The sequence below is a fragment of the Podarcis tiliguerta genome (assembly GCF_965153285.1).
Source record: "Podarcis tiliguerta genome assembly, chromosome: 2".
Classification (NCBI taxonomy): domain Eukaryota; kingdom Metazoa; phylum Chordata; class Lepidosauria; order Squamata; family Lacertidae; genus Podarcis; species Podarcis tiliguerta.
The window spans coordinates 79,910,359-79,926,985 of record NC_139535.1 but is presented as its reverse complement, the minus strand read 5'-3'; the positions used below and the strand labels follow the sequence as shown (position 1 = coordinate 79,926,985).

Genomic DNA, 16,627 nt, shown 5'->3' with positions numbered 1-16,627 from the left:
GCAAATCAAAAAACAGAAAGGCAATGCCAAAACAGAGCTCTCACTGCCTGTCTACTCAGTCTAGCACACACTGCTTGGATACTTTGGCAAAACTTCTGCCTCTAAAAGGAATGGAGCCTCATCTAGACAATGGCATCTGAACAATGAAATCCAACATGAACTCAGGTCACTGATTGCTACATGGGAGAACATGTGCTTTGCTGGAAAGAGGAATACTGCACTCAGTCCTTATTCAAATGGAGAAACAGTGGAAAGTCTGCTAATTCTAGGGTCCCAGCAAGTTATTCCACCTGGCCTCTGATTTTTAGAGGTTCTAAAGTCCAACAAGGTAGAAAGCCTAAGAAGACTGAAATGCTGCCCTAATGATCTATGCAGCATCTTATTTTTAATATCCAGTTCATGTGCTTACAAATGAATGGTTCATTTGTATATATGGTTCATTTAGGGATGCTGAAGGAATGTCAGTGATCTGAATTATGAGGCAAGCACATCTGATCTACGCCTTGCAAACAAAATCATGGGTCAGACGAGTTCTGCCTCTGAATCTGGACCACCCAATAAAGCCCTACAAGGTGGTCTGAGTGGGACGTATTTATATATATATTTAAAAAACCCTCTAAGAGCTGCTTGCAGCAGCAAATAATCATGCCTGTTGCCATGCGAGTTGAAAACATGGCTACCAATGGCCCCAGGATTGATGAGATGTGTGTGTGTGTCAGTTGCTTCCAGAGACACTGTGTGACAATAAAACATGGTTGAACAATGCAAAAGGCATGCTGCTTGGACCACTAAAATGTAGGTTGGAAAGTAAGTTTTGCGCAGATTTCCTTTTAAAAAACACGTATGCAGGAACGGGACAGGTGGGGACTGATGGGGGTTCCATGTGATCAGAACTAGGCTGATCCCTAGGCTAAAGTAACCTGTCAAAGGGAAAAAAGGAAATGCTGGCAGGGAATGATGGCATATGCAACACTTGAGAATGTACAGACTAACTTGCCTGTACAGTATGGCTCACATTATTCATTCAGTAATAGCAATGATTGAACAAATGAACAGAAAAAGGTGACAACTGCATTTATCAAGGTCCAAGAATATCTCCCATTTGGTAGCATTGAGCTGTACACTATATGGCCTTTATACTCAAGAAAGCATTTAAAAATATGTATTTATGTACAGCATTCCCAACTAGAAGGATTGGTTTCTCAGCTTTAATACTCACATTGATAACTTTTTTAAACTACCCAGTGAGTATGCATACTATATCCAAGTTCAGCTCACTTCACTCAACTTACCTGTTTTGTTCTTCAAGCTTTGCCAATAGCTCCAACTCATCTGGGCTCAGATTCTCGGAATCGGACGTGGGGGAGCATGCAGGCATGGAGTTGACGGAGGAGAGTCCTTCATGGGAAGAAGAGTCTGGGCTGATCGCCGGACTTGCCATCTCAGGCAGTTTGAGAGTAGCGGGGATGTCCATTAAAAAAGTATTCAGAAACAGTTTCAGGAAGGTCAAAGTATCACCTGAAAGGAAGGGGGAAAACCACATTTTTCAGAGCAACAGTCCTTTTTTGCTTATATAGACTGATGTCAATATAAAGAACGACCTTTATAGGTCTAGTTCTACACTGTTCAGAGGCATTTGGTTGGAGGTGGCTAAGGCTCTAACAGGCCATCATATTCAAAACCGGGCACTTCAGGAAGAGTACAGAGATTATTAATTTCCGGCTCTACGAGATGACGACGACTGAATTTTTAACTTAAGGTGGTAGTTCAAGAGATGAACTTTTAAAAGATGTAGGAGTACAATGGTACCTCTGGTTACATACTTAATTCGTTCCGGATAACCTGAAGCACCACTTTAGCTAATGGGGCCTCCTGCTGCCGCTGCGCTACGATTTCTGTTCTCATCCTGAAGCAAAGTTCTTAACCCGAGGTACTATTTCTGGGTTAGTGGAGTCTGTAACCTGAAGCATATGTAACCAGAGGTACCACTGTACTGTTATCTGTGAACTAGGTAAGAATACGAAGAGTTGAATAAATTTACTCATTCAACTCTTCGTATTCTTACTAATCTGCTTGAAAATCCTGGCTGGTATTTTTTAATGATATTTCTAATCATGTCACGAAAAAGTGCAACACTGACATCGGAAGGACTCAGAAGTCAACTCACTATGTTCCCCCATGATGACTAACCATGTCTACTTGAAGTAAGTCCTACTGAATTCAGTGGGGCTTATTCTCAGGTAAATGAGGTTAGGACTGCAGCCAAAGACACTTTTTTCAACAGGCTGCATTAATGGTGCAATCCTAAAGTGGAGCTAGGCCACTCGAGGGGCCTCAGAATTTGGTAGAAGTCCTCCTGCCCTCACAGAATGCCAGATAACACCATAAAATCCCGCCACAAAAACTGGCAGGGTGCCCCCAGGAAGCCAACTGGGTCCTGAAGATGGAATGATTATGGTATTTGGTGTCTCAGACACTTTCCTGAAGGGCAGCCAGATATCTCTCTTAAGGAGCCATGTCTTGCCACTTGTGCCACTGGGGATCAAATGAATGATGGGCTGCTATGCCACAGCTGTATGTGTTGCAATGTATTCTGGCTCACTCCACTTCTGGGCAGTGATGTGGTGTTGACTCAATCCTATCCCAAGATTTGTAGGCAGCAGCTGTGTTGCCAAGGATAATGGAGCTGCCCTTTTTGATAGTGTTTTTAGATGCCTCTTCGTCCTGTTCTTCTGCTCTCCCCCCCCCCCCCACCAATCGTGGGCTGAGCAAGTATTGGACACAGCAAATGTTCGCCTGACATTGTGGCAACATTATCTGTGGCCCAAGCATTAATTGCAGTTTGTGATTGTTCAGCCTGGGTCTTTATCAGACCAATGTCTGATCTACCAGAGAAATCAAAATAATCCTGTTTCCAGGCTTTGTCACATAATTTATTTCCATATCATGTCATCTATTCACTTTCTATTTAAATCTCATGCCCCAAAGCCCAATGAATGTGAAGGAGAATGGGTTTGCAAGGCTGCAGTGGACCAAGCACTATCAAAAACATGTGCTCTCTTACTGTAAATTTGCCAGATGTCCCGGTAATTTCTTTTGCACCTACAGTGATACCTCACTTTTCGAACATAATCCATTCTGGAAGTCCGTTCGAGTTCTGAAACATTTGAAAACCGAAAGCGGAAGCCTCAAAACGCAAGCCTCAATATGGGAAACTCAAAACGGAAGTTGTGTTTCCTGTTCGACTTCCAAGGCGCGTTCGAAAACCGAGGCACTTACTTCTAGGTTTTCGGTGTTCGAGTTCCGAAATATTTGACTACGGAGGTGTTCAAAAACTGAGGTACCACTGTACATATTTCTAGATGTGTTCTGTTTAGCTGCTCTCTAAACTGGATGGACAGGCAACAAAAATCACAAATGAAATGTAAATGAGCTTCAGTGTAAGTGAGTGTGAGCGACACAGATACAAAGTGGTACAAAATAAGCTCCAACCTCTCACATACATTGATGAGGTAGTTGTACCAAAGCAGAGCAACAGCTAGGATATATTGTGCAACTCACTATTGGGATCATGGTGGAGAGTATAATGAAATCAATACAGCATCCTATGTGAAAAACAAAATCCATGCTAGGGAGATTATTAAGAAAAGATTGAAAATGCTCTTCTTGGTACTCTAATGCCTTTATACAAATCTATGGAGCAGCCTTGTTTGGAATGCAGAATACAGTTCTGGCGATTCCATCTCAAGAAAGATACTGCAGAGCTGGAAAAAGAACAGAAAAGGGCACCTAAAATGGTCAGAGAACGCTGAAATTTGTGAAAAAGGAGTAGGAAGGGGCACAGCTAAAGAGGATGTGATTGAGGCTTGAATAGGACCATAGTTGAAGCCCTATGTTAAGGGTAAGACACACGTACAGCATTTCTCCATTATAACCTGATATCCAGGGATGGGGGAGTAGGTGCTGCAGCTTAAAGAATCGCTTAATAGATATACAAGAAACTTAGCAGTGTAGGAAAGGTAGATTTAAGGATGGTCCATACCAATTTGTAGGAGTCTCAAGGTTGACAAGTAATTTACAGTAAGTAGGTGTTGCCAGTTCTTCCCCTCCTAATGTTCGCTGTTGTTGGACATGATTTCTCCATTTGTACTGCATCTTTTGGGAAATCTTTTATTATTATTAAGTCAAGGGACAAGTATATTAACTACTGTGCCCTAGCAGTAGCGCACCATACATCTAGAGTTTTAGGTTTAATCAGTTTTGCTGCTTATTTTAACCTGTGAGTGGTGCCAAGGTATGTCATGGCAAATGCTCAGTCAAAACCTGTGATACCTGTCAACAGTTCCAGCAACAGAAGCTGTGCGTTTACGAGGGTCGCTGGGAGGAGGGTGGGGGGAAGACAGGCCTGGTTAGAACAGGGATGAGGACTCCGACTCTGTGGCTCTCCAGACTCTGGCTCCCAGCAGTCCCAGCCAATACGCCCAGCAGTGAGGGATGGTGGAAGTTGCAGTCCAGCTACATCTGGAATGCCACAGGTCCTCCATCTCTGGGCTAGTGGTGCTAATAACACTAAAGGCCACAGGTTCATTCCCCATGCGTGCCAAAAGTTCTGCACCTCTTTTTCATCCTACTCATTTCTCTCCATTTCAAAAGTATAGTCACATAAAATGGACAATAATTTTGCAAACACCTGCGATAAATGCACAATTAATCAACTGAGCCATTAGAAGAGGGGAATTCAGGGAACTGCAGAGTCCATTAAGTCTAAGACAACTCCCCCCCCCAAAAAAAAAATATCCCCTGCAAGTTCTGTTCTGTCAGATCTCTTCTTTCAACCAACTCAGAGACACTCCCTCAGACAAGGCCTCAGTTAAGCCCCACAGACATCAAGGGTTTACAGGCTGAAAATGTTAGGCCAAGAGGCTCAAGGCCTCCAGACCAATATACACAGTATTACCTATGTGCTCAAAACCTTGTTTTGTACATTAATAAATGAACCCCTTATTATAATGAACAACTGTGCAGTTTTCGAGCAGCCATTTTGTGAAGAGCCGTGGTTGATCTCTAATATACCATTAACAGTAAATATAAATAGAAGGTCTAAATAATTATAACTGGGAGGTTGGGGTGGGACTCAGCTATTGTGGCGCTTCCTGAGGGGAAGAGAGTCTCAGTATTCAGCTATAGGTTAGGGAAGGAAGATTATCTCAATCCCAAATTAAAAAAGTGGGGAAGCATCCCCACACCTCCCCATTTTTAATGCATCTCCTTTTTTCTTGCTCAGCCTGTATCTTTTTCCATCTCTCTCTCTCATTTTCCTAACCTTCCCATATCTTTCTTTTCTTCTTTATTATTTCTCATTCCAGTATCTTTCCTGATTCATTCTAATTTCCCACTCCTACTTTCCTTTACACTTTCTTTTGCTTATGAAAGGAGAGTGAATGGTGTGCTACTTCCTTCTATGACGGGGCAGGAAGAACTTAGAATAAACCCCAAGCTTTTTTCCTTTTTTACAGTGGACAGTTGCTAATTTGGTGTGGGTTTACTCTGTCAGTTAACACAACCTTCACCAACCTGATGTCCTCCAAATGTGTTGGACTACAATTCCCATCAGCCCCAGCTAGCACAGCAGTTATCGCAAGAGTTAATGGAAGTTGCCGTCCAAAACATTTGGAGACCCCTAAGCTGGAAAAGTTTGAATTAAAAGTATGTAGATAATACTTGCCTACCCTACAGAGTTGCTTTAACATTTACAAGAGTGGTATTTGTAAATTTTCATGGCTCATGTTTCCCAACACACATACATTGTTTTACTGAGTTAGTTCCTGTAACCTTAGACAATAAATATTATGTAAAAGTACAAGTAAATACATTCAGCGATGCAGGCATTCAAAATCAGCAGAAGACATTTGGGACTTTCAGATAAGCTATGAACTCCTTTTGACATCTTCATCAGATTTTTTTAAAAACCATTTTTCACTTATCAAGTGGCAAGCTTACTGGATTTTAAGATACGCTGCATGTGCATTCTTACCATTTTTAATGGTGCCTGTTTTCTTATTTTATTCCTTCCTTTCTCTATTTAATTTCTCATTTCCAATTTCAAGTTTGTCTGCTAAGATAGTTGTAGGCACAGACTTCTCAAAAATGTATTCAAATATAATAAACAAAACAACAACAACCCACTTTTGATTTAAAGCAGGGGTGGGGAAACATCCAGCCCATGGCACAGATTTGGTCCTGCCTGACCTCCCCATTTAGCCTGTGACCAAAACACACACCCTTGCCCCTCACGGAACACCGTAGTGACATCAGGTGTGGGGCAGGCAGAGCTCTGCCTGGAAAGCCATGGCTGATCCCTGCTGAAAGAAGGATTGAATTCTAATGCATGAGGAATTAAATCCTGCTTGGTCACTATCTCCTTCCACTCCCATGGGTCAATTCCTTTCAGACCTTCACATATTTAGCACAAAGATCTGAAAGTGGCTAAGTGTGTTCTGTTGACTGCAGTAAGAAAACTCTGTGCAATTAGAGCCCTGGTAATAAGGCAGGGTTTTCAACTGCACACAGAGGCTTCCAAGCCCAAAGAATATAGAAACCCCCTTAGACCTTTGCACTCCACATGCAAAGGTCTGAGAACCCTGGGGCACAGCTTGAGTGAACTCACCTCCTCCTACACAGTTTTAACCCTTTTGTGTTCAAGCTATTGCCTAGAGAAATGCTTAAAACTCACTGCAGTCCTAATGGCTTCCTATCACCGACACTTTCATCCTCAAATTAATTTAGGTTCTTTTCATATCCTGCTTGTATGACTGCAGAAGAGAGCTAATTCCAGCATTCAGTATTACGTTTTCTAAGCCAGGAAAGGCTGTTTACAACCTCCTCTACACAAATCCTGATACGGGGGGGGGGGGGGATATCTAATAATATATAAAAATGTAACAGCAGCATTCAACTAAGAATTCCCCACGGATCAGGTCAGAAGATTATGAAGCAAAAAGCAGCACTAGAACAGAGCATCTTATCAATATCCCGGGCCTCCCTGCAAGAGCTCTAAGTAATCAATGCAAAGTTGCTTCAAGTTAGGCCTGAAATTGAAAGCTTCCGTAGTAATAGTTTCCAAACCTTCTAATGGTTCAGTTGATTTAAATAAACTCTTGGCCATGAGAAGAAGGGAATTCAGGGCATGTTCAGAGTGCCCACAAATTAAGGCATTTTTGCTTTTTTGTCAACCTTTGGGACCAAGGAAGCCACCGTATCTTGAACTACATATCAAATGCTTACTGCTGAGGTTGTGAACCAAAATCCCCATCACTGAACCCTCAGTCAAGATCAATTCTAGTAGATGCTGTTTACAAATACCTTTTCATCTAGGGGGAAAAAGTAACTTTATGCAAAAGTACCAGCTATTGATCCTGAATTAAGTTATTGGTCGCTTCAACTTTTTCCCAATAACAGTATCTAGCTAAGATACACTCCCTTCAATCTGAGACTACAGGCCAGCCATTTGTACATGAAAGAGGAGTACACACAGATGTTGCCACCAACACTGCAGGCTATACTATTCACAAGAAACAGGAAGACATTCCTACATTTCCAAATGGATGACTGTACAAGGAAGTACCCTCTGGGGAGATAAGGCATCAGGGGTTGGTTTGTGGCCATACGTAAACACTGAGCCTGGCAGGGGAAAATTGTTTCGTGAGAAGGCTTGAAAAGGCAGCAGCTGTCATTCATCACATCACCCTTTGTGGCTCAGATGCTTCAGCTAGCCTCCAGATAAAAATACTCAATGCATATTTATGTATTAGACATAAGGCAGCATCTTTAGTTTGAGTTTTCTTGCTTCCATTTATGCAACATGCTAAAAGTGGTAGCTTTTTGGTAAAGTGCTACTTCAAGGCTAAGCTCCAGTTAACTTAGCTGGGAATAAGTGTCTCTGGATTCTTGTTAGTACACACACAAAGGACTAGGCACCGCACTTGTGTTGCCAGGAATAGATGGTTTGCGGTGCACTTGCTATGTATGACAGAGAGGGCTACACATACCAAAATGTGTAGACTTCAGAGTATAATGAAACTCCTGCCCCTGCCCTGGCAAAGCAATATTTGCAAAGTTGTTTCCCATTAGGCCCGAAATTAAAAGCTTCAGTAGTAATACTTTCTGAAGCTTTACCTTGAAATTAAATGCTACCTCATTTATAAAATATGGAATACAACGAAGTCCAAGTTATTCTTGCTATTGTTCGTGGTTGCAAAATGCAGTAGTGGCTACAATGTGAAAGATTTATAATAAAAGGATGCATCACAAAATAACTGAAGCTATTCTTACAGCAGGCTTGTAAATAGCTACTTGCCTGGTTACCCAAGTGTAAGAAGTGCCTCCAAGCAACCAGGAAAAGGAAGCTTTTACTAGAACAGCAGCAGTAGTCAAGCATCTATTTCAAGCTAGGTGCTATACGAAAGACAAAGTTAAGACAGGTTCAGCCTAGGACCATGACCTAACACAGAGGTTTACATACCTGTGAGTTATTCACTTTTGTGATCTTATTTAAACAGCAGTCCTGTTTAGGGAAGTTTTTCATGTTTAATGCTGTATTGTGTTTTTAATATTTGATTGGGAACCACCCAGAGTGGCTGGGGAAACCCAGCCAGATGGGTGGGGTATAAATATTAACAAATTATTATTATTATTATTATTATTACAGCAACAGCCAATGAATTGCTCAAATCACTTTCTGAAAGCTTCAAAATATACTAATGGAAGGGGACACAAGAATTGAACTTTTAGTGCAAAATTAGCCTCAAAGGCAAGTTGAATGTGGGCAATTTAAAATTCATTTGACATAATTACCTTAAAAACTTGGAACGAACGTATATTGATCTGTCTCTACAGATGTGCTTAAAAAAACCTAAGGCCCTGCAGATATCGCTGGACTACAACTCCCATCATCTCCAACTGCTAGGCATGCTGCCTAAAGCAGAAGGGAGTCCACACAGATCTGCAGGGCCACAGGTTTCACACCCTTGCACTAGAAATATATTAGGGGTTCTTAGTTTCCTCTACTATGCAAGAAACTCAATGCACAGAGCACCTAATCCATAATTTCAACATCACCCATTGTATGACTCCACCCTCCCCCAGGTATGTGGACTCTGGCCAACAAAAACTTATGTCTTTAAGGTGACCTGCTATTGCACAAACTAACATGACTATCTCTCTAGATCTTCTCTCCAAAGCCTTTGGATACAGATTTTGCCAGCGGACCAAATACTCATTACACACCAGTGACATTGCTTCACACTGTAACAGGTTTATGGCTAGACACAACTCTAGCTTCCTGAGGCGAATAATCAGCAGCAGCCTGCAGCCAACCATGCAGGGAAGATTTACACAAGTGGGGCTCTTCACTTTTGTCTTTCTTGGCATATATGGAAAAGTATGTGTGGGTAGCTGGGCTTGTAAGCATTTGTGAGCTTGTTAAATTCATAGAATCATAGAGTTGGAAGAGACCACAAGGGCCATCGAGTCCAACCCCCTGCCAAGCAGGAAACACCATCAGAGCACTCCTGACATATGGTTGTCAAGCCTCTGCTTAAAGACCTCCAAAGAAGGAGACTCCACCACACTCCCTGGCAGCAAATTCCACTGTCGAACAGCTCTTACTGTCAGGAAAGTAATTCGGCAGACTTATTACCAATGCTACAGATTTCATTGAAGGAACAAACAGGGGATGCAAGGAAAGTATTGCCACCAATACTTGATCAATGCTTTTTCTGTTTCTTGTCACAAGGTTGATGGACATTCCAAACATATGTATCTAATGTGACTGAATTGCATGGTCTGATCTTGCTATTTTATATAATCATCAATCTTTATTACGGTCCAGAGACCCAACAAAACATTACAAATCAATACACAGTTCATACAGCCTTAAACAGAGGCTCACTATGTCAGGTTCCTACTGGAAGGCCGGACAAAAGCTAGAACGTTGGCAGTGGCAAAGTTTTTATCGGTGGTTGAAAGAACAAATGAGCCCTATATTCTAAACAAAATGCTATTTTATATTGTTTTGATTCTTTTTTGTACTTTTATTGTGTGTGTGTGTGTGTGTGTGTGTGTGTGTGAAGAAATATTGCTTTTATTTGTTTCTGTTTACTACAATGCGTTATACATGGGGCTTCCTCTGAAGATGCTTTGGAAACTTCAGCTGATGCAGAATTCAGCAGCTAGGTTGCACACTGGGGCAAGAGGGTTTGAGCATATTACACTAATCCTGGCCTGGCTGCCCATTAATTTCCAGTTGCAATTCAAAATGCTGGTTTTGAACTATTAAGCCTTAAATGGCTCAGGACCGCAATAATTCAAGGGCTGCTTCTCCCCTTATAAACCGACCCGGACTCTGCATTCCTCATCCGAGTCCCTTCTTTGTGTGCCTTCTCCAAGAGAGGTCTGGAGGGTGCCAACACAAGAACGGGCCTTTTCTGTAGTGGCCCCGTGTGTGGAAAGCTTTCCCCAGGGAGGCTCACCTGGTGCCTTCATTAGACATCTGTAGGTGCCAGCCAGAAAGGTTCCTCTTCAGCCATGCCTTGGGCTGATTAACGTTCTATGTCCTTTTAAATGGGTTTGTGGGAGGGGAGGTTAGCTGTTTACTTTTTGTTTGTTTATTCTTGTATGTATTATGTATTTTGGGTATTTTTATGCTGCGAAGTGTGCTGAGATCTTCAGATGAAGGGCAGTATACAAATTCGATAAATAAAATAAATATTAAATATTATTGTTTTGAACTGCGTTGGGCTCAGTTTGGTTATTGTAAAAGTGGCATGCAAATATTAAATCAAATGGAGGAAAAAATTAAATTGAACTTCCATTCCTTTTTCTTCTTCACCATCCCCTCCTTATGTATGCACACTTCTGTGAAGCCACAATGCCCAAAGTTATGGAGGAGATGCTGGAATGAGCATTGTGTCTTAATGCAGCCAACCCAAAGAGGCTACCAAAGGCTTACAGTCTCCCAAAGACACAGTGAAGTCACAATTTGGAGCTGGACAAGAAGTTTGACAGTGGGCAGGGGAGAAGGGAAGAAAAGAGAGAAATGGATTTTAACATCAACCCTTTTCTGATCTAATGATGACATGGTAAAAGTCATCCTAAGCTGCCTTATTTGCCATGGTAACCACTCTTTGAGTTCTCCAATATACAGTGAGACTGCAGCTCACAAACACATAGCACAAGCCACATTTTGAAAGTCATCCATGCGGTGGTGAGCTATGCTCAATACAAATTACTCATTAGTCTTAAGGTCCAGTCACTGTAACCAGAAAGAGGCCAAGTATGTGGGGATTCTCCACATTGTAAAAAATGGCAAGCTGATCTGATGTAATGTACCAAGAAGAAACGCTTGTGGCTCAGGAGCAAAGCACATGCTTTGCTTGCGGAAGGTCCCAAGTTCATTCCCCAGCATGGACTGGGTATGTCCACTGTCAGTAACCCTTGAGAGTCGCTGCCAGTCAGTGTTGACAATACTGAGCTACATGGACCAATGGTCTGAGTCAGAATAAGGCATAAGTTCCTAATATCACAGGAACACCATCATTAAAAAAAAAGTTTAATGCTTGTGCACATGTCTGCGAAGGTTTGTGCAAGCAAGAGAAAAGGACTGAAACAAAGGCATGCTTTTCATCAGCATGCAGTTGCACCCTCTTACAGCCAAGTCTTCAGATGACAGTAGTGAAGGATATTGTGCATGGCTCACTATATCATACAGCGGCAGAAACCTACCAGGAAGTGCCCATGTTATAACGCTAGCTCTCCACTTGAAAAGAGACTATGGGAGCTTTAAAACGCCTATCTGAACAATGACCCACTGCGAACATTAAACAGTAGTTTAATATTATTTATTCCATGGCACATAATATTTTAATATAAACTGTGACACCAGGTTGTGTCTTTAGTTGTACAGAGTGAAAAATGTTTTTGACAATGTTCCACTATTGTACAAGATATTCTCCTAAACAAATAAAGTTAATGAAAAATCAAATCTTATCCTCTTGATCATTTGTAGAAGTTTCAAGTACATTACTTTTTCATTTCAAGCTGCTTTTTGAATGGCAATATGTTATAACCCAGGATGGAAGCCATTTCTTCACCAGTAGACGTTTTTAAACCATTGAGACTTCAAACAGTTGTGATGCAAAGTACAAAACACAAGGCATAGCATATGGGCAAGAAAATTAAAGTATTGTTGCCCAAACATGATTAGAAATAAAATGAACTATATCAACAAAGCAATAGATTTCCTCGTTGAGGGACAATGGGCTGGATCCAGACAGTCATGGGGTTCAAGTAGATCCACTGATATTTATGGGACTTAAGTGATGACTAAGTCTGGACCCAACCCAATGACCTCATGTGCACATAACACTACACTAAAACCACGGCCTCGTGTGAATGAACAAATCTGTGGATTCTCAAGGAGAAGAATTGTGATCGCTTTGCTCGTCCTGCAGTTCTGCTAGTGCAATACAGCTGTGAGCACAACCATGGTTTGGCTTAGTGTTAAATCATGAGCCTGGGGTTGGATGTATGTGATAAACCAAAGAACAAACATTGGCTACAGCCTGTGGTTTGTCCCAAGTGAGATAAACCATGAGTCCAGGTTTGGACATATTAAACCAAACCATGGCTTGGCTCCAGGTAGTGCAGCAGTAAGAAGAAGAAGGGAGAAGGAGCAGCAACATGACCATGATGTTCTCTCCAGGAATCCACACGTTTGCTCAGTCATACCAAGCCATGTTTTGACTACGCAAAATGTGCGAACTGGGTTTGTGTCTAAAAGCATGAACTCCTGTAAAGTAACATTTCAGGCTGGTAACTATTATTTTTCCAGAGTTTTGTGCAACTGCTATCACAACAGTGAACTGCTACCTACCCCAACTTTCTGGAAATCTGTTACTTCTTCGCCATTCCAATTCAATATACCTGTAAGTGCTAACGAACAGGACAAATATGCTTTGAATAAGTAGACTGATCATTGTAACCAACGATAAGGTGGGAAGGTTAGCAACCCACTTTCTTTCTAGAACCAAATACCCTGTGAATGTCAAAATGATATTTGAACGAGCTCTTAGTTTCTAAAAGGCTCTTATATATATCCCAAGTACATTGTATTTTAGAGAGAAATCACTCTTTTCTGTTTCAGCTGTGACAACACCAAATTGCTGACACCGAGACTGAAGAGGTTAAATATTAAATCTTAAGGGCACCCGAGGGCTGAAATTCCAAACATCCATTCACTCTTAAGCTTAGCAAGCAACATGTACTTACCCCCACATGTTAAAACTCTAACTCAGACAAGACATTCTTATCATTTCTATTTTCCTTGGCTAAGAGATTCTATACCAAAGAAGCAATTCATGAGCCAGTATCAGCAAGGAAAACAACTTTTTAAACACTGTATTAGTATCCAAGAGGTTCTCACTGATAGAGCTTCTGAAGAGACATAGCTAACAGGTACTTAATGATTGGCAATTTGGACCTCTTCCTCTCAGTACAGAGTCACCCCCCCCCCCAAGGCAAGCCACAGCAGCAGTTTGCACCCATGCATACATTCATTCTTGCTTCATTTGAGACACACTGTTTGGAAACAGTTCCCCCATTGTTTAAGCTGTAACACTGGACTTCCAATTACAGCTAAAAACAAATGCCTAATACTATTAAGAAAGCTTCCCACTGGTACTTGATGGTATGCGGGCAAGTAGAACAGCAGTACTTTCTTTAGGATCCGATTAATGCAAAGACAGGGAGGCCCTGGATGCCAAAGGTACAATTTCAAATATCTACTGCCCTGATGTTCAGCTTAGTTATTTGCTTTCCCAAACTCAAAACAATGCAGCTACAGCAAAGAGCAAAAACAAAAGCTTTTATTCACAATGCTCGCCATTCTGGACAAATAAATTACACTGACTATTAAATAAATAACAGGCATTAACACTAAAGCCAAACATGTGGTAATCTTCCAACGAAAAGCAGTTGGCAGCAAATCATAGAAAAACTGTATCAAGATGGACAAAGTGCCCTTGGTTGATTTCTATCCTGTAAAAGCTGCCCACTGTTAACAACTGGGCAATGACAGCCCACATCCAGGGTGAATTTAATTAAGACCTTGAAAATGTCAAAGTCACCAGAAACCAACCTACAAATCAGCATTCATACAGAGATAGAATTTGATGGAAATGGCGGAAAGAGTAAAGGTGGCACATTACTGGGAATCGTAAGCAGCTAATGCCATTCTAAAACGGGCAACACAAAGTCCTTATCCAGCAGAGAAAGAGTCACTGGTGTTGCCAGACTAGATTGCTGTTTTCTTTAACCTTTAAGCTGGCTGCGGTTTCTAAAAAAGATACACCCTCCCTTAAGGAAGCCTGCCAATCAACATTTTTATCACTAAGAACTTTGTAGGACAGAAGATGGAAGCATCTTCAGTTCTTGGGCAGGGAAGGTACTGTCTCTCTTCACTGACCACAAAGGTTGGCAGAAAAGGAAGCAAGCAATGGGGGCTGCACACAGAGCATCCATGTCCCTGAGCCGTTTGACAAGACCTGGTTGGGCCAGAAAACAATTAACAAAACAAAGGAGATCTATTTTGTCCACAGACCTTGGTTCAAGCCATTGATCAGCTGCAAACATACTAGGTACCTTACTTAGCAAGTTCAGCCCCAGTGCCTGTCTAAAAAGGACAGCAGCAATGAGTTCATTGTGGAAATAGGAAGGGTTGCACAACATTTGTACGTTCAAAGTGAGTGATAAATGGCAATTGTTGATGTGCCTAAGGGAAAGGAAGAGCAAACCACTCCTTAGTTGGCAGTCCACAGAGAAGGATAAGTCACTACTTCAGGGTGTAGGCACAGTGGAGGACACACCTTCGGGGGTTTGGAAAGTACGGTAAATATATTCTCTCCCCAACCACAGCCTCTGGGAAAACCCTCTTCTTCCCCCTTGGCAACAGGGGGCAAGGAGACAGCATTCTCATTTCATGGCCTGCCCAGAGCCTGTAGACAGAAGGCTGTCACTGCAACCCGAGAAAATTCAAGTGTCCCAAGACATTTAGGCCAAGTGCTCCAACACAGCTAAGGCAGATGGACTCAGGCCCTGCCTATAGGGCTCAAGGAGGGGAGGGGGAACAGAAGAGTGAGACCCCCTTAGACCCCTCTGGGGCTGCATAGAAAAGCCCTCGAATAAGGAGGGAGGAGGCGTCTCCTGCGTTACATGGGAGGAAGGAGACAGAAAACAAACTACCGGGTCAGCGGCGGAGGAGGGAGGGGGCGGGAATGAGGAGGAGAGGTGGGGGGGCGCCGAGCCCCCGCCCGTCCTCCCCTAGACGGTGCTTTGCGCTCTTGGGCGAGAAGATGCCCAGGCCTCTGAGCAGGAGAAGGGGGTCTCCCGAGGGGCTGCCAGGGAAGCGCCCCGGCCCTCCTACCTGCGGGGCCGGCATTGCCAGGGCCATTGCGGCTCCTTCTCCTCCTGCTCAGGGAGGCGGGGGTCCTGAGCCTCCAGGCCCGGCCTCGACGGCCGCCGCCTCCCCGTCTAGCGGCACATGCAGCAGCGCAGAGGCAGAGGCAACCACGCCGGGAGCCGCAGCGGCCATGGAGGAGCTGCTGCGGGTGGCGGCGGCGGCGGCGGCGAGGGAGGAGCCAGCGGAGCGGTCGCCACGGCCGCCTCCCGCCTCCTCCTCCCGCGGCAGCCCAGATCCAGGGATGGATGGACGGACGGGCAGACTGACTGGCAAGGCGACTCCACCTCCTTTTCCCTATGGCTGGCCAATTCTGCACCGGGCGCCCCGCGCTCGGCACCCGCCTACCCGGGCGCGTCGTCCAATGGAAAGCCGGGTTTCGCCAGGGAAGTGGATCCTGCGCTCGCTGCTCTCCCGCTCGCCTGCCCGCCCCTCTTCAGCAGCTGCTGCTCATAGAGCGATCAGGGATGGGGCTGCGGCCGTAGCAGCGGCGAGAGAGGAAGGAAGCCCTGGAAGGGGCGGGGAGGCTGGCTGCACTATATATCTCTATCTATATACATATGGACGGCGATGAACCTGCATCGCTCTCTGACGGCCAATAGCAGAACCGTGTGAATTAAGAGGTGGTTAGGAGCGCTGGCGGGGGATCTACCTGAGTGACAAAACCAGCAGCCAATGAGGTTTAACAAGGGCAGCTCCGCGTTATCCCTTCGCACGGTCGACGTCTAGAATGATGGAGGGATGGATGCAACCAGAACCTTGGCTTAGTCTCCTTCGCCGCCGCCGCCGCCGCCGCCGCCCCCCCTCTCCCCCATAATCCAGCCCCCAGCTACGAGCCTCCGTTTCTAAACATTACCAGTACTGTAGATGATTGCGGCAGCACGACAAGTAACGGCACGCCCAAATTTCTCATTCAAATGAGTTAGGATGAAGCTTTTTTTCAGGTTTCCCTAGGCGATACTGATTAAATAGGTCCCTTTTGGGGACAAAAACGGCGATTTGCACCCAGTAATGGGCAGGGAGAGAGTGGGAATATAAGGAAACCGCCTTACCTCGATTGGTCCATATAGCTCAGCAATTGGCTACTCCTACCTCGAAATGCCAGGAATTGCACCT

At 43.6% G+C, this 16,627-nt stretch overlaps 1 protein-coding gene across 6 annotated transcripts in view; it reads right to left on the bottom strand.

The window, feature by feature from the left end:
* The window catches only part of EVI5L (ecotropic viral integration site 5 like), a 47,549-nt gene extending 31,701 nt beyond the window's left edge, over positions 1-15,848 (bottom strand). For 5 of the 6 annotated variants that reach the window (XM_083430748.1, XM_083430751.1, XM_083430749.1 and 2 more), the window contains exons 1-2: positions 15,479-15,801; positions 1,293-1,518 (exon numbers count right to left, since the gene is read on the bottom strand). In XM_083430748.1, the coding sequence (XP_083286874.1) occupies positions 1,293-1,474 (182 nt within the window). In that variant the 5' untranslated portion in view covers positions 1,475-1,518; positions 15,479-15,801. Of the gene's footprint in view, positions 1-1,292; positions 1,519-15,478 lie in introns of all 6 variants that reach the window. The other variant, XM_083430752.1, reaches the window with a different exon arrangement.
* Between the last annotated feature and the right edge of the window lie 779 nt (positions 15,849-16,627).